At 59.6% G+C, this 22,695-nt stretch overlaps 1 protein-coding gene across 7 annotated transcripts in view; it reads left to right on the forward strand.

Moving 5' to 3' along the window:
* Positions 1–22,695, forward strand: part of GSE1 (Gse1 coiled-coil protein) — a 314,063-nt gene that overhangs the window by 239,659 nt on the left and 51,709 nt on the right. Inside the window, exon 1 of one of the 7 annotated variants that reach the window (XM_017543650.2) lies at positions 16,308–16,580. The exons of 5 other annotated variants lie outside the window; for them this stretch is intronic. In XM_017543650.2, coding sequence (XP_017399139.1) covers positions 16,574–16,580 — 7 coding nt within the window. In that variant the 5' untranslated portion in view covers positions 16,308–16,573. Of the gene's footprint in view, positions 1–16,307; positions 16,581–22,695 lie in introns of those variants that run through there. One more of the 7 variants, XM_017543653.2, reaches the window with a different exon arrangement.

Raw genomic sequence — 22,695 nt, forward strand, 5'->3', positions numbered from 1 at the left:
ACCCATCTGTCCCTCCACCCATCCGTCCACCCATTCCTCCATCCACCCCTGAACCCATCTGTCCCTCCATCCATCCACCCACCCACCCATCCACCCATTCATCCATCCACCCTTTCACCCATCCACCCACCCATTCCTCTGTCCACCCCAGAACCCATCTGTCCTTCCGCCCATGCAGTCATCCACCGTCTATCTGTAGTCCCCCTGTTTAGTCTAAAGGTGGGCTCTTTTCTCTGGCAGAGACTGGCTGCCTCACCCGCTGCTGCATCACAGCTGGAAGGAAGCCAGATCAATGTGGCAAAACCCTGTTTCTACTAAAAACACAAAGATTATCTGGGCGTGGTTGCACACACCTGTAATCCCAGCCACTTGGGAGGCTGAGGCAGAAGAATGGCTTTATAATTTTTTTTTTTTTTGAGGTGGCGTCTTCCTCTGTCAAGCAGGCAGAGGGTCTCACTGCTGCAGTGCAGCTGTGAGATCACAGTTCACTGCCTCAGCCTCCTGAACTCAAGCAGTACTCCCACCTCAGCCTCCCAGTAGCTGGGACTACAGGCATACACCAGCACGCCTGGCTAATTTCTGTAGAGATGGGGTTTTGCCATCTTGCCCAGGTTGGTCTCAAACTCTTGGGCTCAAGTGTTCTGCCTGCCTCGGCCTCCCAAAGTGCTGGGATTACAGGCATGAGCCGCTGCGCCTGGCCGGATTCTTTGGTAACTGAAAGATGGGCCACCTTCAGCCATTACTGGTCTGAGGTTAGATCTTTTTGCATTCTCCCTATAGGAGAATGAGCTGGGAATCTGATTTGAATGTTGATCTTCTCTGCTGCTGTGTGACTAATTCCGGTGTTTAACCTTTCTGGCCAGTAGAGATCGGCCCTGAGGATATTCAGAAGGGGTGCGTTGCTTCTTTTGGAGTGGTAGAGAGGAGAGTGGAAAATGGAACATAAAACGCCAAAATGACTGGCGCACTGAGAGACGCGACACCTAGGAACCTGACCATGGATGGCCTCAGGGAGAAAGTGTATCCCATCTGGAGAAAACAGTGTGAGGCAAGGATGTCTGTCTCTCTCTGTCTTTCTCTTTCGGGCTTGAGGTTTGGTTGGTTGGTTGTTTTTTTCACTTTCTCATCTCTCCGCAGAGGAGAGGATGGACAAGAGGGCCCACAAGGTTCTTTGCAGCTGGCTCCTGCTCTCTGGGACCCATGTGCTGTGCTTGGGTTTGCCAGCACCCAGATGTGCAGGGCAGTTCAGGCGGGCTGCCCATGAGAGCTTGTCCCCGCGCCTCGGTTAGACCTGTCTGCCGGCATCAGCTTTCGGAGGTGCCCAGCATGGTCCCAGAGCCGTGTGTCTGGCTTGCCGCGCTCGGTATCCTACCTCCAAATTATACATATTAGAAACCAACTTTGGCCGGGCACAGCGGCTCATGCCTGTCATCCCAGCACTTTGGGAGGCTGAGATGAGTGGATCATCTCAGTACAGGAGTTCGAGACCAGCCGGGACAACATGGCGAAACCCCGTCTCTACCAGAAAATTAGCGGGGCATGGTGGTGTGTGTCTGTAATCCGAGCTACTTGGGAGGCTGAGGCACGAGAATTGCTTGAGCCCAGGAGACGGAGTTTGTAGTGAGCCAAGATTGCGCCACTGCACTCCAGCCTGGGTGACAGAGTGAAACGGTGTCTCAAAAAAAAAAGAAACCAACTTTGATCTTTCAGAGATTGCCAGTGTACTTGACAATGAATGTACTTAAGAAAGCACGACACTCCAGATAGCTGAGCAGGGGCATTCCATCTCGTGCTTGGACCCCACGCTCCCAAAGGCAAGGGAAGTGCCTTCCGGGCAGCCGGACAAGGAGGGGAGGCTCCAGGCCAAGTGGGTCCCCCAAGTAGGCATGGGACAAGGGCTGCACCCCCCAACTGTTGAGTGCTGGGAGGTAGCTTGGCTGCTTGGACCTTGGCTGTCACCTCTTCCAAAAGTGCTGTCCAGATGGGCCTCGTGGCGCTGGCCCCCCGTTTGTGTCTGTAGCCCCTGGATGAGGAGGTAGCCCCTTGTTGGCCGGAGCAGGGACCCGTGGCCTGTGATCAATGACAAATCCCACAGGCGATGATGGGAGCATCGGGCAGTGGGTGGCACGAGACACTGCCAAGCCACAGGCCCTGCTCTGTACTCTCCTCTCTCCTCCTCCCCTTAATTATTTTTCTTAGATGTTGTGAATTCAATCTTCCAATAATCGCAGGAGACGTCTTCGGGTAAGGCCCGCTCACATCTTCATGCGCCAATAGAAGTTGTTAAATGAATCATGTTGACTTACACTAGGGACCCAATTCTCTCTGAATATAATTCCCCTTCGAGTTACTCGGAGCTTCCTGGGGAAACCATAAAAATAATAAACACGTCTCGATATCAGAGGTTGGTGATGCTGCTTCAGATTCTTTTGGAGAGAGAGGCGGGGGAGGATAAATAAATTACAGTTAATTTCTAAAAGAGGATCATCCCACAGGCCAGATGATGAGGTGAGCTGGCGTCACGGGGTGGTGCTCCAGGCCGAGCCTGAGGGCACCCCCTGAGAGTCGGGACAGGGGCCCCCTGTGGACAGTGCTGGTTCCTGGGCTCCACAGTGGACATGCCCCCAGTCTGGAATGTGGGTGACGGAGGTGGGGGTGGTGACATGGGACCAGCCGGTTCTTGTGCAAAGTGAAGGTTGGGGATTGTGAGTCAGTGGAAGTGGCGCTGGGGTGCATGTTGGGATCTGGCTTCCCGGCCACCTGTGACCTCAGCCTCTTGCATCTCACCTCTGTGGTCTTCTCTGGACCTGAGGAATTGCCAGAAACGGGCTGAGGCAGTTGGAGGAGATGGAAGAGACATTTAGCACAGGCCCTGCGCTCCCTTCCTTCCTCTTTCTCCTTCTGTCCTTCTTTTTTCTTTTTTTTTTTTTTTTTTTTTTTTTTTTTTTTTTTTTTTTTTTTTTTTTGAGACCAAGTCTCGCTGTATCTCGAGGCTGGAGTGCAGTGGTGTGATCTTGGCTCACTGCAGTCTCCAACCGTTGTTCAAGCGATTCTTCTGCCTCAGCCTCCCGAGTAGCTGGGGCTTCAGGCGCGCGCCACCACGCCCAGCTAATTTTTGTATTTTTAGTAAAGACAGGGTTTCACTGTGCTGGCCTGGCCAGTCTCAAACTCCTAACCTCGTGATTCGCCTGCCTCGGCCTCCCAAAGTGCTGGTATTATAGGCGTGAGCTACTTGAGAGTCTGAGGCAGGAGGATTGCTTGAGCCCAGGAGTTAGAGGCTGCAGTGAGCTATGATTGTACCACTGCCTTCCAGCCTGGGCAAGAGAGACTTGCCACCTAGAAGACAAATGAGGCTGTCCCCACGGGCAGGGCTCTGAGATTCTTCCTCTCTAAAATGGGAGGGCAGCACATGTCTCCCTGGGACAGGGACCTGGCAAGGTCCCTCCTGTGTGGGCCCCCTGAAGCCGTGCCTGGACCCCTCTTGGGTCTCTGTGGCCTCCGAGGGCGGCTGCAGGTGCCCTCCATGCATGTGCTGCCACAGCTCTGTCCAGCCAGAGACACCGGGACCTTCCTTCTCCAGGCCTGATCCATCCACGTGGCTTCTTTGAGCTGAGCCTGCTTTTAAGGTGCCACCTTGAGTTATTAACGGGAACACTCACAGATGTGGGGGCAGAGCGGTGTGGGGACTTCCCAAAGTCGAGAAGCAATTTGCTGGCTGAGCCAGGAATAGAACCTGAGCCGGGCTGCAGTCGCCCTGTGCTCAAATTGCCAGGCAGGCCGGTCTGTGCAGGGAGCGAGCGGAGCTGGGAGGAGGGGGCTGGGCCTCTGCGGTGCCTCGATGCGGGCCAAGGGGAGGGGCTGGGAAGCTGTCACCCGGGCCGATGGTGAAGGCCAGGCCAAGGGCTCTCTCAAAGGCCACTGTCTTTCGTGGGAGACGAGGGTGTTTGAACTCTGGGTGAGAGCCTGCTGTTGAGAGGTGGCGGCTGTGGCTGGGCAGGCTCTGGTGTGCGTTTCTGTGTGCTTCTTTTAAGATCATTTGGGAGCCTTGTAAAAACACACACACACACACACACACCCCCAAAAACCCAGGTGGCTCTTTGCAAAACACTCTAGCTAGGAAGCGGGGAGGGGCTGGCGTAGCGTTGCAGATGTAGGGACTCTGAGGGCTGATGAAATAAACCCATCCTTGTCAACTGGGGAAAGGCACTCAGCAATCCTGGACAAGACGGCGTGGTGTGTATCCTGCAGGAGGTTCCCGTGTCCTTTTTTGGCTGGGTTTATTTTGGGGACAGGAGGGCTGCTTGGCGCTGATGAGGGTTTTTGTCCTCCTAGGGGCTTCTTGATTCCATTTAGCTCAGTTTCCTCTCCAACAGCTCGGCTCAGTGAGCGCCTGGCAGGGAGCAAGAATGCCAAAGCCACCCCTGGGTGGGAGGAGGGAGGGTCGGCTTCCACCAGCAGGGGTTAGAGCTGCCATCCAGGAGGACTCCCTGGAGGAGGCAGATTTTTAAGCCAGGGCTTGAGGGAAGAAGAGGTTAGGGCTTGAATAAAAGAGATGGGGCTGTGCTGGGGAGGATACAGCAGGCCCAGGGAAGGGTGTTGGGGCTGGGTGAGGCTACAGAGACTCTGAGACGCTTCTAGAAGCCCGGTGCAGTCCTGAGGGCCAAGAGGGAGCCCCAGAGGCAGGCTGATGGAGAGGGGTGGCCGGAGGGGTCGGGGGTTGTGGGCAGCAGGGGTAGTGCAGCCATGGGTGTCTGCCAGGGTCACGGCAGAGTCAGGGAACCTGGCAGCATCTTCCCAGGCACCAGCAGGGATTGCAGGGGCCAGGCCGGGGGGAAGGAGGCCTTTCAGGGCGGGAGCTCGCAGACAGAGGCCCGAGGAAGGCCAAGCCAGGCGGGAAGAGGCAGAGCACTAGCAAACAGCTAGAAACGAGGCCAGGCATGCCCCGTGGACCCCCGCCTCCAGGCTCACCTTCAGCTCGGGGCCGGCAGACACCCAGAAGGGCCACAGGCAGCTGGCTAAAATCTCAACACCGGGAACTTCTTTCGGTGAATACAACTGTCCATCCAACCTTCCCTTTTTGGATTATTTTAATTTGTGACCAAATTATAAAGAATAAACACAACAAGAGCCAGAGCAGAGGGTTCCTAGCAGCCGTCCTGAGCTAGGGGGCCCAAGCCTGGGCCTTGCCCCGTGTCCCCAGGGCCCGCCTCTCCTGCAGTAGGCGAGGGCAGGTGGGGCTGCCTGGGCAGCGGGGTCTCCTCTGTCTGCCTGTGTCACTTGTCGAGGCTGTGAGTGGTAAAGGCAACTGGGATTTGATTGTCCAAGTGAAAGTTTGTGATTTTAATGACAAGCAGTAGTGTATTAATCAAGACATTTGTCAGGAGCACTGGGAGGCGGCGGGGAGGGAGTGGGAGGAGACGGCCTGGGAGAACAGAGAGTGCTGTTCTGGAAGAAGTGCCTCTGAGGCCGTCCAGGGAAGCTGCTGGCCTCTCTTGGGTTCGCAGCAAGGATGAAGTCAGAAGGCCGGGCGCATAGCGGGCACTCGACAAACGCTGATTCTGAGCAGCCAGGGCCGCTGCCAGGGCCGTGTTAGCAGCACACAGCACCCAGGGGGCTTGTTTGGAGGCCGAGGCAAGGGCCAGGCAGGGAGCAGCCTGTGGACCGACCGAGTCACAGGCCTGTGTGTCCCCAACCTGTGCTATTTGATATGTAAGAGAACTTTGAAGGCTTTTAACGTGGTAGAAAATCAGGAAACAAGGACTCAGAAATAAAAGTGTCTGAGGATCCCTGGGAGACTTCTTGGGGCTAACGGAGACCTTGGGCCCTGCCAGCCTGGGGTTCTGGAGTGCCTCCTGGTGTGAGCCCACTCCCCCCGCCTCGCCCCACCCACGTCTGTCCTGGCCTAGGGTGCCCAGCTGTTCTAGAACCCGCCCTCCCGGGTGCGCTCTCTGCATGTAGCCCGTCTCTGGGCGGTGACCTTGGTGGGGGTCTGTGGTGTGGTGTACTGAGTCAGCAGATGGACCAGGAAGCCGCAGGAAAGCCCCGCACCCTGCCCGAGGACGGCCGCTTCGTCTTCACCAAGGAGGACAGTTCCTCCCAGGCTTTTCAGTGAGCCACCCAGATTTCTGGTCCACTGGTGTCCACGCTCCGCAGGTGGACATGTACTCACTGCTGCCACAGATGTGCCCGGCTACGGGGGCTGCCCTTGTCCTCCCCTGCTGGGGCCCTGCACACTGGCCTTAGGTCAGGGGTCCGGGACTGGGGGCTCCGTGCCCAGCTGGTGAGCCCTGCAGGTCCTGCTTCGCTGTGCCCTGCCCGGGCTGCCATCCCATCCCCTCCAGGCCTGCCAGAGTCACAGCTGGCCGCTTTCCAGTCTGCAGGAGCCGGCTTGCAGCCTTGTTTGGAGACAGGTGTGTACCTTTCAGTGTCACGACCTCCAGCTGCTCAGAGCTCACGAGGTGGCAAGGCCTGCCCTTCTGCATGGGAGAGCCATGGGTGAGGCCAAAAATAGATCAGTGTTGGGGAGCTCAGCGGGGTGAGGGGACGTTGTCACCCCCTCCATCTCAGAGCTTGGGTCCACAGAGAGGGCGCCCTGTCCATGTAAGGGGGTGGGAGGCTGGCCAGGGAAAGTTCTCTGGAAGCAGAATGCGCTGGCGCATGGCTGGCTTCTCCGTGACCTTCAGCCTCAAATGCCCAAGGGTTATGCTCACAGCCTGGAAGGGGGTTTCCAGGGGCTGCTTCTCCTAAGGCCTGGTCTGCTTGAGGCTTCTCTGGAAACTGCAGGCCCTGCCCTGCATCTGGCCTCTCCTGGGGACAGGCGGCGGCCTTCAGATTGGATTTTTTTGTTGTGTTTTGTTTTGAGACAGGGTCTCACTCTGTCACCCAGGCTGTGGTGCGGTGGTGCGATCATGGCTCACTGCAGCCTCGACCTCCCAGACTCAAGCCCATCCTCCCACCTCAGCCTCCTGAGTAACGTGGACTACAGATGTCTACCAGCATGCCCGGCTAATTTCTTCTTTAGCTTTTGTAGAGATGGAGCCTCACTATATTGCCTGGGCTGGTCTCAAACTCCAGGGCTCAAGCGATCCTCCCTCCTTGGCCTCCCAAAATGCCGGGATTAGAGGGGTGAGCCACTGGGCCCCGCCCAGATTGGATTGGTTTTATTTGAGGTGAAATTCATGTAACGTACAATTATCCATTTTAAAGGGCGCAGTTCAGCGGCATTTAGAACATTCATAATATGCAGCTCTCACCTCTGTCCTGGTCCAAATCATTTCCCTTTTTTTTTTAAATGTAATTGGTTGACGGACCTGCAGGCCTTGCAGGAAGCAGGAAGCTCACACCTGCTCAGCTTCTGGGGAGGCCCCAGGAAACTTACAATCATGGGAGATGGTAAAGCAGGGGCCGGCACATCAAGTGCAAGATAGAGCGACCAATGGACCACTCCAAAAGGGACTCAGAGCCATAAGCGGCCACGCGCCCCTCCCTTCCCGCAGCCCTCAGCAGCTCCTCGGCTGGCTGTTGTCTCTGGGTTTGCCCGTTGCGGGCATTTCATACAGATAGAATCCTCCAGCATGTGGCCTGCCGTGTCTGGCCTCTTTGATTCAACATCATGTCTTCAAGGTTCATCAGTTGTAGTGCGGACTAGCACCTCAGTCCTTTCTATGGCTGAGTAATAGTCCACTGTATGGAGAAACCATGTTTTCTTCATCTGTCCATCATCTGATGGACAGGTAGGTTTTCACTTTTTGGCTATGATGAGCAATGCCGATAGGAACGTCTGTACAGGTTTGGCGTGGCTAGGCAGGTATGTTTCACGACTCATTGTGTTTCAGGACCCTTTCTGTGGCTGAATAATTCCAGTGTACACACAGGACACGCTTTATCTCTTCCCCCGTTGATGGTCATTTGGGTTGATTGGATAATCTTTAAAGATGCAGCTTCTGACGCAGGAGGATGCTTGAGATGAGGTCAAGGCTGCAGTGAGCTCTGATGGTGCCACTGCACTCCAGCCTAGGCAACAGAGTGAGAGTCTGTCTCAAAAAAAAAAAAAAGCTGCATCTCTCAGAGGGAAAGCCAGACAGGCTGCTGTCAGTGTCTTTCTTTCTTTCTGTGAATTGTTGCTGCTGTTTTTGAGAAGGAGTCTCTCTGTGTCGCCCAGGCTGGAGTGCAACGGCACAATCTCTGCTCACTGCAGCCTCCGCCTCCCAGGTTAGGTGATTCTCCTGCCTCAGCCTCCCGAGTCATTGGGACTACAGGCGTGTGCCACCATGCGTGCCTAATTTTTGTGTTTTTAGTAGAGATAGGATTTCACCATGTTGATCAGGCTGCTTTCGAGCTCCTAACCTCAGGTGACCCACCGCCTAGGCCTCCCAAAGTGCTGGGATTACAGGTGTGAGCCACTGCCCAGGCCTGCTGTCAGCATCTTTCTACTCAGGGAAGCCAGAGCCCCGGGTGGCCGGCCAGGCCCCACCTGCTGTCCTGCTCCCCTTGCCTTGTGACCAGCCAGTGGCCGGAGGGGCTGGGCTCATGCACCGTGCTGGTGTGATTCTTGGAGCGTATGTGACATTCCAAGGCCTCTCCTGTCTGTGGGGAGGAGAAAGGAGTTCCGCTGCCCTCATTCCAGCCCGATGTCCCAGGGCAGAAGTGGTCTCAAGTGACCGACCTCCCTGCCCGTCTGGTCTGGCGCCTAGAAGCGCTTCCTCGTAAAACTTTATTTGTACGCGCTGCTGCCCTTCCGCTTCCTCCGCAAAGGAATGCATCCCAGGCATGGGACGTGGCTGTCTCTCTCGTCTTGTCTGGTCCTCATGGGGGCAGGGGGCGCGTTCCTTGCAGGGCAGCAGCTAAGGAAACCGGTGTGTGGTGGGTGATGTGCCCTGTGCAGCAGCTTGACCCGTGTCCATCCTCCCCCCAACACCGCGTGTGCTCTGCAAACCCACATTTGAACGTTTGCTTTCTGGGTGGTCACTGAATGGGGTTAACATGTCTGGCCCTGGGGTGGTAGTGGTAGACAGGGTGCTGCCTGTAGGGAGAGCCAGATGCACTGAAGGCCGCTTTGTAGGTGATCGGAAGCCTCAAGTGCCAGGCTGGGCTGACTGGCGGCCCAGGAGCTGAGACCGCATGGCTTGGACTGGAGATATTTTCCTGATGGGAAGAGAAATTGCGAGGAGGAGACACTGCTTCCCTCTGGCTGCCGGGGAAGTGGACCTGTTTCTGCTGTGGCTTCTGTCCAGTTGACATGTGTGTCCCTTGGGCTTGACTGTCACCCCCTGCCCTCCTCCTCCCTCCACCACGGAAGTTTCGGCCCCTGCCCTTGAAGGCTGCGTGGCACAGCGCCCTCCAGCAGGCTGCCAGGTAGACAGGGCTCTCGGCGTGCCGCGATTTTCTAAAAGCCTGCTAAAATAAGACCACTCAGGAACACATGCTCGCCCTGCTTTACATCACCAATGTTGACAGTAGGAGAATTTGGCCAGGTTTCTCTCAAATATGAAAAATGGGAACTAGGCATGCGAGGAAATGAAAACCTGGCATCCCCACCCCAGACAGCAGGAGCCCTGGGAAGGCAGGGCGGGCTCTCCGAGCCTCCACAACCTCATCTGGGCACTGCCATGGTGCCCGCTCGCAAGGCCCTGAACGCCGACCTGGTCAGGTGCCCTCACACAGCCGCGCCGTCTGGGTGTGTGGAGGACGGGGCAGAGAGCTTCAGGCCACCGGAGGAGGTTCCTGGCCAAACGTCTGCTTGCCAGGAAGGGGGCCACTTTCCCACTGAGTCTGCCCTCCACTGGGCCCTGGAGCTTCTGGGTGACCTGGGAGAGGGGCAGGTTGTGGAGAACAGCTGAGCCAGACCCTCCACCAGGGTGCAGGACCCGGCCCGGATGCCCTAAGATGCCTCTGGCTTGCCTTTGGCAGCCCTAGTGGACGCGAGCTCTTTTCAGGATTTCAGACCCCTAGATGGTTGCACTTGACCAGGGCTGTGCGGCTAGCAGGGGCCGACTTGACCCCAGACAGAAACAGGGCAAGGGGCATGTGTGTGGGTGGACTCACTGGTGGCAGAAGGGTGCAAAACTCCAAGGATTCTCTGCCTCTCTCAAGGGTCCAAGCACTGCCCCCACCCCTGTCCCCCTTCCACTGCCTCAGCCTGGCCCCGCCATATAAAGTTGAAAGGTTTTAAATGCAAATATTTCTCTTTTATAGATGCCAGCTGTCTCCAGAGAGCGCGTTTCCTTGCTGTTCAACTTTATTGTCCAATTAGCTTCCCATATCTGGATACTGGAGAGCCTGGGGTGGGGGGGCAGGAGGGAGGAGGGGGCGGCAGGGGGCAGGGGAGCTGCAGGAGGGAGGGGGGCAGGAAGGGGGACAGGAGGGAGGAGGGTACCTGTGGCTCCTGGGCCAGCTCTGGAGCTGGAAGCTGCCCTCTGGGACCTGTATCTGGGTTGGGGCCAGGGAGCCCAGGTCACAGGGTGGGTGCCCCTCCGGAGGTGGGGGCACCCATTTCAGATTTCCCTGCTCCAGAAGGAGAGGCAGGAGCTGGGGGGAGGCTGGTGGCAGGGGTATTCTTTTCTGATTTAGAAAAATAAAAGCCGGCAGCCCCGACGCACACTGCTTCCTTTTACTCCCTCTCCCGCCCGCTTTCTAGCCGCGGTGGCAGCGTCCCCATTCACCAGGGCTCCGCCGCGCTCACAAAGCGAGGCAATTAGAATTGAAAATCTATGCAAAACAGCTGTTAACTGATTGTAAAGGAGTGCAGCTGTGTGCGGGGTGCGGATTGGAACCAGGCGCTGAGAGGGCAGGAAGTGTGGGGCAGCCCGGGGTTAAGAGGAAAACTCCTCAGGGGGGAGTTGGCCGGGCCTTAACCCTTTCCTGTTCCCCTGGAGGTGACCTGGGCTACTGAGGGCCACCTGAGCTGCCAGGGTGGGGCTTCCCCAGCATCCCTGGAGAATCTGGTTCCTCCCCCAGAGGGGCAAGCAGGGAGAGGCGGGGGCTGCTTTCCCCTCCCTCCCTCCAGCTTGATCAGTTCAGCAGACCTTGGTGGAATCTTCAGTCCTGCCCAGGAGCCGGGCACCCTGTTCCTGCTAGGAGACGGGAGGCCCTCTTCCCTTGAGGCCCCGACAGCCGCTGGGAGCAGGGAGCCTGGGACTGCAGCAGACATGCTGTGGCCTGGCCTGCAGGGCCGCTGGTGGAGGATGCCGCTTCTCAGGACCTGCTTGGAGACCTTCGCTCAGTAAGGGGAGGGGCCTGGGGATCTATATTTTCCTTCCCCACTTCCCATGATTTAAGACCCACTGCACTGGTGATCGCTATCTAAGAGTGGGCTGCAGCCTGGAGAGACGAATTGCAGAGGCAGGGATGGGAAAAGCCTTCTTGCAAGAGATAAGATGTAAGCTGGGCTTTGAAGAATGGGGAGGATTTCTGGGCCAGTGATAGCAGCAGGGCAGGAAACAGAGAGGAGGGTAGAATCTAAGTGGCGGGGGCTTGCACCTTCACCCAGGCGTAGGGCAGGCTGGGGGGCTGAGCAGCCTTCTGTCTCCCCTCAGCCCGTCATGCCCCCCTGGACTTAGTGCCGTCTTTGGACTTAGGCCCCCTTACCCCTGCACCAGGGCTGGTAGCCTTTGGGAGGGTGGGCCGTAGATGAAGGGGACCTGGGTGAATCCCAGGGTGCTCAGCTCTAGGCAGCGAACAGCCCCCTCTCCCGGCCCCCAACCAAAATGGTTTTCAGGCACTGGACAGCTGGCCAGAGGTGACAGCATCGACCTGAAGGCGCTTGAGACCTGTCACCCCCCTGCAGGTGTATCTTTCTTAATAATCAGAGTGACCACGGCAGGTGGTTACCGAGAAAAGCTGCCAGGTATAAGAGCCACGTCTGGATGAGACTAGTGGCGGAATGTGTGTGCCTGAGGCAGGTCAATTAACCTTCTCAGGTCTCCCCACTCGGGCTGTGTAATGGAGGTCACTGCCTGCCTTGCAGGGTTGGGAGGGCTTCCAGTGACATGTGCTGAGCGGCGCTGGCTCTTGTTAGGTGCTTGGTGAGTGGCAGAGGTGATCTTTAGTTCCCGGGCTTCAGACATCCAGGTCCCTGATACTTATTTGTGGATGCAGATGCGGAACAAGGTGCCCAGGCAGCATGATGAAGATGACACGTAGTCCCCACGTGCTGGGGGCAACTGGCCAGGGCGGAGAAGGACCTCGGGTTAGGCTGTGTGCTGTTCTTCTGAGCCCTAGAGGAAGCAGAACCATAAAGCATGTGGCCAGGACTCGTCCTCGACCAAGCGTGGGTCCTGTGCTAATACCTAGCAACAGTCACATGTGGCACCCTCAGCCCGGAGCACCTGACGTGGCCTGGGTTGAATGCTGGCAGTGGCGGTGATGGTCTGCGATGGCAGCCTGCCCCTTCCTTGCTGCCTAGAACGGTCTCCTCTGTCAGCATCTGTTCCTTGGTGTTCGTTCCTTGTCCCCCACTTAAAAAAAAAAGAGGGTCTCTGTGGGTCAGGCACTGGAGTGCAGAGGCACAGTCATAGCTCACTGCAGCCTCAGCCTCCTGGGCTCAAATGATCCTCCTGCCTCAGCCTCCCAAGTAGCTGGGATCACAGGCGTGCACCACCAGGCCCGGCTAACCTTGGCCTCTGAGGCGCTTGCTGAAGGCTTGCTGGAATTTTCAGTTTTGTTTCTGGAAAAGCAAGTGTGAAACAGAGCCTGGGGTTTAGTGTGTTTGTTGAGTGAAGAACCACCCACCCCTTGTGGTTCAAGGCATCCCTTTCTTTCTGCTGGGCCCTTCTAGACCTCATGCCTCCAGACACCCCTCTGAGTTCCTGGGCTCAGGGAGTAAGTTTCACGTGGCTCCTGTTCATCTGAGACGGAAAACTTTTTTTTCGCGTTTGGAACAGTGTCTCACTCTGTCACCCCCTGTGTGGTGCAGTGACACAGTCTCAGCTCACTGCCACCTCTGCCTCCTGGGCTCAAGTGATCCTCCTACCTTGGTCTCCCGAGTAGCTGGGACCACAGGCACACACCACCATGCCGGGCTAATTTTTCTTAAATTTGTTAGAGGGACAGGGTTTTGCCATGTTGTCCAAGTGGTCTCAAACTCCTGATCTCAAGCAATATGCCTGCTTTGGCCTCCCAAAGTGCTGAGATATCAGGGGTGAGCTACCATGCCTGTCAGACAGCTTTGAAAATTGAAATCTCTTATCATGGTGCAGATCAGATGGGGTCCAGGGCTGTGGAGGTAGGGTTGGAGTTTGTACCTAGGTGTCACTGATGCAGGTACCTGAGCCAGGTGAGGGGCTGAGAGCCGGCCTCCCACTCTTCGAGGCACAGTTTAGCTTGGCAGGGGCGAGCAAGCATGCAGCAGCCAGCATCCTGTTGCGCTGGCACAGAGGACAGTCCCTGGTAAGGAGCATCGCGGGCGGCTTCACCAGGACACGTGTCTGGTTCTGGGAGATGCCTCCGCAGGCCTGGCCCTGCCATCTACCTAGCTCCTTCCAGGCACACGGGAGTGGATGGTGGGGAGGAGGTCCAGGGAAGGAGAGCTGTGCCCAGGAAGTGCTAGCACTATCTGGGGGTGCGGGGCTGTGGGTAGGGCGCGGCTTAGGAAGAGAGAGGAGAAGCAAGCCTGGAGGGAAACGGAGGGAGACCGGGCTTAGCCCCAGTGCCGGGAAATTAGGAGTCAAGCGACAAACCTCGTTAGCGAGGAGCGCCCTGGCTGCAGGAGAGCAATTCCCACCCTTAAACTCCGAGGCCGTGCTCCGGATTAGTAATTTCCGGGGGCCGGGCGCACTGACAGTGACTGTCATCCATCTCCGCCGTGCCAGCCCGCCTGGTGGCCGCCAGCGTTTCCCGGCCAGGACTCACAGGGCGGCTCGCTGCTGCCCCCCGGCGGCCGCGCGGGTGTCCCGCAGCTCCTCGCTTCCTAGGCCTACGGGGCTGGGAAGGGGAGAGACTCCAGGTGTGGGCAGTGTGGGCGCAGCCTGCGCGCACGTGATCTAGAGCAACTCTGGGCCTCAACTTCCTCACCTGCGAAACAGGGACCAGACTACCCATCTCGTAATCCAGGGGAGCTAGATGTACACGCCAGAGGGATTGGCCAGCTCTAAAAAGTAGCCAAGCGCTACACCTCTCAGTGGCCATTCCACATGCTTTGGCGGTTGGCTGTCGTGGTCCTGCTCGGATACGTGGAGAAACCTCACCCCGCCTTCCCCCCTGGACCAAGGGTCTCTCCGAGGAAGTAGGGAGTAGACGGTGGCACCGTGTCCCGGTGAGAGGCGTGGAGGTGGGGCCTAGGTGTCTACCTGGAGAACTAGGCCGGAGGCAGCTCCCGGCCAGGTGCGAGAGGCTTATTTGCATGCTGTTCCCCTCCCCCCGCAGCCTGTAATCCAGGTGGGAAAGGGGCTGGGCTAGTCCCGGAGGTGAATTTTGTTGTTAAGGCTCCGGGCCAGTCGTCGTCCTTTCCTTCCTAACACCTGCCTATCCACCCCTCCCCCCGCCCGTGACTCCGGGCGAGTGGAGGCGCCCCTCCCCCACCCAGCCTGGCCGCCTGGGGCCGGGTGAATCCGCCGGCCAGTGCGGGTATAAATTACCCGGGGCCGCGCAGCCGAGCCACCGTGTGGTGCGTAAATTACAGCGTCCGGCCAAGGCCGAGGCTGCAAGGAGGGGCGCCGCCGGGGAGCTGGCGGGTTGTGCAGGGAAGCAGGCCGCCCCCCCGCGCCATGCCAGGGCCGCCCGGCGTCCGCAGGTAGGAGCCTATAACGGCCCGACCCGGCCTCGTCGGTCCGTTTCCCTTTTCGTTTGTGGTCGGCCCGGAGCCTTGTGCAAGACTGGGGGGCCGACCCGCGTGCGCCCCCATTGCTGTGCTTCCGCGTGCGCTCGGTCGGAGGTGGAGCGGGGAGCGCGGGGCCTGGGGGCGCCCGCCAGTCCCCGCCCCCCAGAGGGCACACAGGCTGGTTCTGCTCCCCGCTGGCGTGGGCCCCGAATGCTCTAGGCGGGCCAGCGTCATTGGGAACAGATGGATGGGGGGTGGCAGGCGCCCAGCGCTCGCTCCCGTCGCAATCCGGGCTGGCTCGGGGAAGGGGAGGGAGGAAGGCGGGGGAGGCGGGCCCGCGAGGACGGCAGAGTGCGCGCCTGCCAAGCCTGGCGCAGGCACGTCCCGGGGCAGGTTTGGGGCTGGCACGGGGGGCGGAAAGTCCAAACCCGCAGCGCAGCGCTGGGGCGGCCGACCTGGGGGTGCAGGTTTGCCTTCGGTCTCAGAAGTAGGGACGCTCCAGATCATAGGGGTGTTGGAAGAGGACAAGGAGGAAGCGACCCCGGGGCCTGAGCCGCGTTGGGGTTTACAGCGCGGGCGGCAAAAGGCGGCGGGGGAGGCCTGGCGACCCCGGCCCCTGAGGCCCGCCCCTTTAACCCCGAGCTTCCTGGGGACGCGCCCGCAGCGATGGGGTGGGGGCGGGGCGGGTGGGCGGAGCCGGGGGTGGGGAGGCTGGGGCCCTCAGTCCCTCTCCGCGCCGCCTGTGGTGCCCAGGAATTTCAGGACGCTCCCTGAGTCATTCCAGTCAAGTGCCTGGGTGAGGTAGGGTGGGGGGGTGCCAGGAATGGGGAGGCGCTGCGCTGGGGCCAGAAGCGCAGTGGGTCGTGCCAGTTTCTGGAGGCGGGCGACCTCGCCTCTGACCGCAACCCCAGCTACTTAATAATCCCCCTGGCGGAGCGGCGCCTCCATGGGCTCTCCAGCCCCTGGGCCGTGTGTTCTTTAAAGAACTAACACCCCCTGCAGCGGCCCGCATGGGGGCCTTCCCAAAAGTTACTTAAAACAGGGGGATGGGGTGTCTTACGGAATTTCGAGGCCAAGTTCTTAGTATTCAGCCTTTTCTAGTTGGGGTGATAAGGTCAGGCATGGTGGGGGAGGGGCTTGGGTATTCCGCCTATTTTGTGTCGCCTTATCCCACTCCACGCGCCAAGAAAGTTGTTCTCCAAAAGGCCTCCAGGACACGGAGTTATCCGTCCGGCCATTATTGGGCCTGCTCTTTGCCAGGCACTGTTCTAGGCCCCCGGACGCTGCTGCGAGAAGTGTGAGGGCTCCTCACACGTAGCGAGCGTGCTGTGGCTGCTCCCTACTTTTAGTGGTCGGTCGTTGCCACCAAAGTGTCTGGGACCCCCAAGTAGTACAGCCAGGGGTTCCCGGGAGCGTGGGGGTGGCACCTCCGCGGCCCTGCTGGTGTCCTCGGCTCACCTGGCGGGCCGGGCTGGGGAGGGGCGTGTGCCTGGGCGGGTGGACCCGGGCGCCCGTCGTTGCGCGCGCGCGCCTGTGTGTTTGCGGCTGAAACCCGACACCTCCCGCTGGCTGAGGTCAGGGAGCCGGGAGCGAGCCAGTGGCCCGGGAGTGGGCGGCGTTGCGTTTGGGTGTGTCCTCGGCGGCGGCGGCGGCGACAGCAGCAGGTGTTTCTTGGCCGGGGCCCCGGAAGCTCCACCTCCCCAGCGGGCCCGAGCTGCCGCCGCCGAGCAGCCCCGGGTGAGATAAGCAGTTTAGACAAACACTGGGCGACGGTGGCTCCAGCATGTGTCAGCCGAAGCGGAGCTGCGGGGCCCTGGCATGAAAGGTGAGCGCGCCGCACCGGGCCGGGGGCGCGGGTCCTCCCCCTCCCCCACTGCACTCTCCTCCTCAAGTTCGCGGGTTCCGCGGGGGCGGCCGCCAACGGCTTCGGGGCAACTTCCCCGGAGTGTGAGCAGCGATAAGACTCGGGAGGGCGGGCAGGCGACCAAAGGCCACCCCCTTCCCCCCGCCCGCGGGTCGCAGCTTGGGCGGCCTGGCTGCGGGCGGGGACGCAGGGGCCCCGGGCTCAGCGGGAGGTGGGGGTGTGTAAGTGCGCACGGGCTAGAGGGCCGATAAAGGGGGGGGATGGGGGTGGCGGGGGTGTTTCCGAGAGCTGCCGGTGCCCTAGAGCTGGAATGAAAACTTTGCGGTAGCGCGGGAGGGAGTGAAGGGGGTGCCTGGGCGCCCCCACGGCAGGTGCTGGCGATGGCCGGGAGGGGGGGTGGTTCGCCACTGGGGCCGCCCTGGTTGGGGGTTTTGTCTTGCTTCCCTCCCCTTCCCCGACCCCTGGTTCCGGGGGAGTTTGTCGGGAGGGCGGGACCGCAGCCTCCCGGGTCTGTGACCTCCACGCCCTGCTTCCCAAGGAAGGGCACGCCCCGGGCTCGGCAGCTTCTCTCCTCCCTCTCCCCCGCCTCCCTCGGCGGAGCGGCTCCCTGCCCCTCCCCTCCCCCCCGCAGAAGATGGCTGCCCCAGCCTGGGAGGTGGGAGAGGGATTGCACATCCGCCGCCCCCAGCCCGCGCTGGCCTTTTTCCCTCCCCGGCCCTTCCTGCTCCGCCTGGATGCGCCTCCCCGCCCCCAGCCCTCCCGGGCCCTGCGGCCGCGCTGATGGGCGGCGAGTGGCCCGACCGAGTGGAGCCGATTCAATTATATTGCAGCACCAGAGACACCTCCTCGGCCGCCCGCCTGCCTCTCCAGCAGGCTAATTAAATTCCCTTCATGGAGGCGGAGCGGGAGTGGAGCTCACCCTCCCTGCGCCCGCCCACCCCCCAGCTTCCCGCCTCCCCTCCCTGGCACCGGGTGGGGGACCAGGGGGCCACTGAGAAATGTGTAGTGGAGACTCAGGCCTTGGGGAGGGGATTCCCAGATTGGGGGAAGGGATACCCAGTGGATGGGGGTGGAGGCTGCGCCCCTTCCACGTGGTGGGCCGGGGGCCTGGCTCCGGTGCCCTTCTGAGTTCGAGGGCAGCGTGCTGGCGTTGGGGAGCACCTGCCACGTTCCCAGCTGGGCGGTGGATGCCAGCCGGAGTTGTCGCTTTGGCTCTAACAAACTAGCCTTTGTCTGCAAAGTGCGTTTAAAATACACTAAACCCTTGCTGACCCCTGCGGTGCCTTATCTGGGGCCTGAGGGGTAGGGGCCCACACAGGTTGGGGTCTGGAAACAAAAAGCGGGACCACCAAATGGAAAGAGGGCTCCTTTTGTCAAGGGCGCCTGAACAAAAGGCCCCGCCGCGCTCCGGGTGGGAGCGTCCCCCGCCTAAGCCGATTTCCAGGAGGCGGGGGGGACACAAAGGGGCAGAGAGAAGGTCTTGGTGGGGCTCTTTGAAATGTGTCCCCTGGTCGGCCGCCTCGTCCACTCCCCCGGGATTCCGCGCTCCCACTCCCCAGCAGGGGCGGCAAGGGTGGCGAGGCCTAGGTGAGCAGCTTCCCCGGCCAGCCTCGGTGCTGCTTCTGCTCGAGTCACCTCAGCCTTGCTCACCCTGTGTTTACGGCCGCCTCGGCAGAACCTGAGGCACAGGCTGCGCCTGACTCAGCCGCCACGCTGCAGGTGAGGGCCCAGGGCGCAGGCTCCAGCAGTGGCGTGTGTCATCTGGGCCGCCGGCTGTGCAGGGAGCCGCCCCGCCCAGGTAATAGGGAGACTGGAAGAGGCCCTGGCCTGCGAGGGCAGCGCCCTCTGTGCTTCCTAAGAGACTTCCCGAGAGCCTCATGTTGGCAGCGTTCCTGATCTCCTGTGGGCCGGGTGCAAGGATGGCTTTTGTCACTCCGGCAGAAGACACCAAAGCCAGTAGGGGAAGCGGGGGAGCTGGAGCCACCACAGTTTCGAGGCTCCAGGTTTTCTTTCCTGGAGCCTTTGGGGGCGGTGCTGTGCCAGAGCTGGGGAGAACCAGCCAGGTGGCCTGGGGTCAGCCCCACCTTGGGAAGGGAGCTGGGGAGGTCCTGGTTCTAGGCACAGCGAGGCTGCGCTCAGACAAGGAAGGCGGCAAGGTGTCCATGGGGAGCAGGCCCTGAGCTGTTTGGGGCAGTTGTTAGGACCCTGGAGTGTCCAAGTTCAAAGAGGTTGTGGATCTCCAAACTAGGTGTCTTCACACTGTTGCTGGCCCGGCCTTCCCAAGCCCAGTTAAGACACTGCCTCTGGGTTCTCAAACCCGGTCCTGGGGGTGGTTTTCAGAGCTCTCCAGGTGACCCTAATACACAGACTGGGGGCAAACTGAGGCTTGGGGCCACGAGTGGGGCTGACACAGCTCTCACAGCAGGAAGCCTCCTCCGAAGGCCCCGATGAGCCCTCCCCTCCAGCAGTCACTTCCCTGTCTCTGGGGGAAGTTCAGGGGCTGCAGATCTGAGTACCTTGTGGTTTTAGAGCAGAAGCCAGGCCTGCTTGTGGGCTCAGCATCTCTGGCCCGAGGAATCGCCAAGTCTGCACAGCACCACTCTGTGGCAGACCAGGGTCCTGCACCTCCAAGCTGGAGACCACCCCCGCCAGCCCTGGAGGAGCGCCCCTGGGGCAGATACCGTCAGGAGCTGGTGCCTCCCACTTTTCTGGGAGAGTACTGGTAAGCCAGAAGCCTGGCTGCTACCTTTTCCTGCCCCCAGGAACTCGCAGGGGCTTGCGGAGCTGGCTAGCAGGGCCGGTTTTTCCTGGCCCTATCTGAAGCCTTGGAATTCCCAGCCTGGGTTACTTGAAGTCTGAGGATCGAACCCCAGAATCAGGCTGGGCTTGGATGGGAATCATCTCTGGGTCACCTGTGAATTGCCTCTTGTGGCTAACAGCAGGGTCCTCTGAAACCACAGGGCTTCCCTCCCTTTCCTGGTGTGCCGGGAGAGCTTTTATTTTAACCTGCAGAGATGCATGTTCTAGATGACATTTCAGTTTGGTGACTGTGCTGAGGCCTGGCCGGCTGGCTTTCATTCCCCCCCGTGCCCCCCCCCCCACCGAGCCTCAGATCTCAGTGCGATGTGGGACGCCATGCTGCTGGCTTCACTTCCGCACACTGGCCTTTCTCCCCCGGCTGAGGCCACAGCCTGGGAGGTGACGTTTCTGAGTGTCCCTGTCAGTGAGAATTTATTGAGCTCCTCCTCTGAACCCAGCCGTGTGCTTGCTGCTGGGAGGTGTACAGACAGATAAAACAGGAGCGTGGCCAAAAGCAGCCCTTTGCACGCCTGCCAAACGCACACTCGGGGGCCTTTTAATCTTGCTTCTGCAGCCCTGATCCCCCAGCAGCCTCTTCTCTCACGCCCTCGGCTCCAGCCAGACGAAACCACACGCTGCTCTTGACACTCCGGAGTTTGGCCACGTCCCTGTCCTAGCATGGGCCGTCCCAGCAACCTGGGATTCTCCAGTCTGCTCCTCCTGACCTGATACCCCCACGCCCACCCCGTGTCTGGAAACAAGTTCAGAGGGGAAGTGAGAGCCACCCCTGGGAGGCTGGGGCTGGGTCCAGGCCTGGAGCACGGAGCTGCAGATGAGGGCAGGCAGCACCGGAGCGGCCTCTGGCTTCACCCTCACCTGCAGTGCAACTGTGCAAAGAAGGCGCTGGGCTGCGCTTGAGGCTTTTGTGGGTCCGTGTGACTTGGGGAGGCAGGTGGAGGAAGTGGGGAGCCTCTAGCGCAGTGGTCTCTCCTGGCTGTACTTTTGAATCACCTGGGGAACTTAAAAGCAGCAGCGCCCAGGCCGTTCCTCCAGGCAGTTCAGCCCACCTCTCGGGATCGGGCCTGGGCGTCCGTGTTTGAAATGCCCGGTGATTGCCATGTGCGGCGCAAGTGGAGACCCTGGCTTCACTTTCTTCCACAGTAGGTTCCTAGTCACCTGGGGGCCAGGGCAGGAGGTTGGTTGGCTTTGTTTTGTTTTGGAACGGAGTCTTGCTCAGCTGCCCAGGCTGGAGTGCAGTGGCACATTCTCGGCTCATTGCAACCTCTGCCTCACAGGTTGAGATTCTCCAGCCTCAGCCTCCCCGAGTAGCTAGGATTACAGGCTCTTGCCACTACGTCCGGCTAATTTTTTTGTGTTTTTAGTAGAGACAGGGTTTCATCACATTGGCCAAGCTGGTCTCAAACTCCTGACCTCGCATGATCCACCCACCTTGGTCTCCCAAAGTACTGGGATTACAGGCGTGAGCCACTGTGTCCAGCCAGGGTGGGAGCTTTTCAATGCTTGACCTCCCTACTCCTGAAGGGCCTTCCCCTAGGCAAGATGGGCTGATGTTGTTTAAGGAGACTTCCCACCCAGGAAGCCAGAGACCGCCTTGCTTGCCCTGGAATTGGATGGAGCACCCTAGTGACTGAGAATGGACGTCTCCCCCCTCCCCACCTTGGGTGTAGGACCGGGCACCTCTCACCCGGCCAGGCACTAGATGTCTCTGGGCCTTGCGTTCGCCCCAGGCGGAATCCTGATAGGGGTTCGTGCCTGGCCTAGGTGTGCTTGGAGCCCTTCTGGAGGGGCTTTCAAATCTACCCGTTGACGTGGGTAGATTTCCTATTCTGAACCAGTCCTTCGAGCTGGAGGAGTTGGTGTGTCTGAGGAGGTGTGTTACCGTGGCTTTGGGATGCTGGATGGGCGGGGGGCAGGGTGCATGTGAATGGTGACGTAGACCCTCCCACGTTGATCATCAGAGCCACACCCCCACCCCAGTGTTCTCATCTGTAAGTTGAGGGTGAGGATGAGATGCTGTAATGGCCGCCCCCCACCCCTGATGGTACATGACAGATGTGGGTGAAGGCTGAAAAGGCCTGGCGTGCTGGGTGGTCCCCTGGCCAGTGTCGGCACATCTGAGAGTTTATATCTGCTGCCTGTATCACCTGTGTGACCTGGGCACTTGTGTTCTGGGCTTCAGTCTTCTAATCTGTAGAATGGGAATGATGAGGTCACCTGCGGCCTGAGGCTGTTGAAGACTAAAGGCATTTTTACCCAGTGCTCAGTACAGCCCTGACGCAGGCTCCACAAGCCTTTGGGCTACTCCTGTTGTTTTAATTAGCGACAGGGTCTTGCTCTGTTGCCCAGGCTGGAATGCAGTGGTATGATCACAGCTCCCTACAGCCTCAAACTCCTGGGCTCCATCGGTCCTCCTGCTGTAGCCCCCTGAGAAGTTGGGGCCACTGGTGTGCGCCACCACACCTGGCTGATTTTTTAAGATTTTCTTTGTGGAGACAGGGTCTCACTGTGTTGCCCAGGGTGGCCTCAAACTCCTGATCTGCAGTGATCCCTCTGTCAGCCTCCCAAAGCACTGGAGTTACAGGCATGAGCCGCTGCACCCAGCTTAGCTTTCATTAATAAGACTCCAGGCTCTGTTCCCCTACCCTGGGCTCACTCCCTTGCAGTGTTGGGGGTGGGAGAGGGGCTGCAGCCCCTTTTCCCACCAAGCCTGGAGTTGCTTGTTCTGCCGTGAGGCTCCAGGCACCACAGCAGCCCCTGCCGAGCCCTCTGCTGGGTCAGCAACCAGAGGTTCTGTTGTGGAGCCTCGGGCGCACACGCACACCACTGCCTCCTTGGTGGTTCGGAGTCTGGGCCCAGGTGGCGGGAGGTGCTTTAACAAACTATCCCTACCCCAGCCTTGCCCTTCCTGCTCTCGGATGGCAGGTCTGTGGCTGCAGGGAGCAATGAACGGTATCGATCGCCCGGCTTTTGGTCGAGCAGTATTGATGGTGGACAGGTTAAGCCGTCCCGAAGGAAAATCTATGTGTCAAGCTGAGCACAGGACGGCTCGAGAGTGGGGAGGGGGGTGGAGGGCACAGCCTGAGGGGCCTCTTCTGTGCTAACCCAGAGTCTTTTCTGAGGTGGGAGGCAGAGCCCGGGGATGCCAAGTGACACCCCAAAGCCCCATGGGGGCCCGAAGGGACGGCAGGTGCCTTTCCGTGGTGTCGGCTGTGGCCAGATGGCGCGCTGGCCAGGTCTTGATCCCACTTAAGGGGTT

The sequence above is a fragment of the Cebus imitator genome, unplaced genomic scaffold (genome assembly GCF_001604975.1).
Source record: "Cebus imitator isolate Cc_AM_T3 unplaced genomic scaffold, Cebus_imitator-1.0 Scaffold159, whole genome shotgun sequence".
In the NCBI taxonomy this organism is placed as follows: Eukaryota; Metazoa; Chordata; class Mammalia; order Primates; family Cebidae; genus Cebus; species Cebus imitator.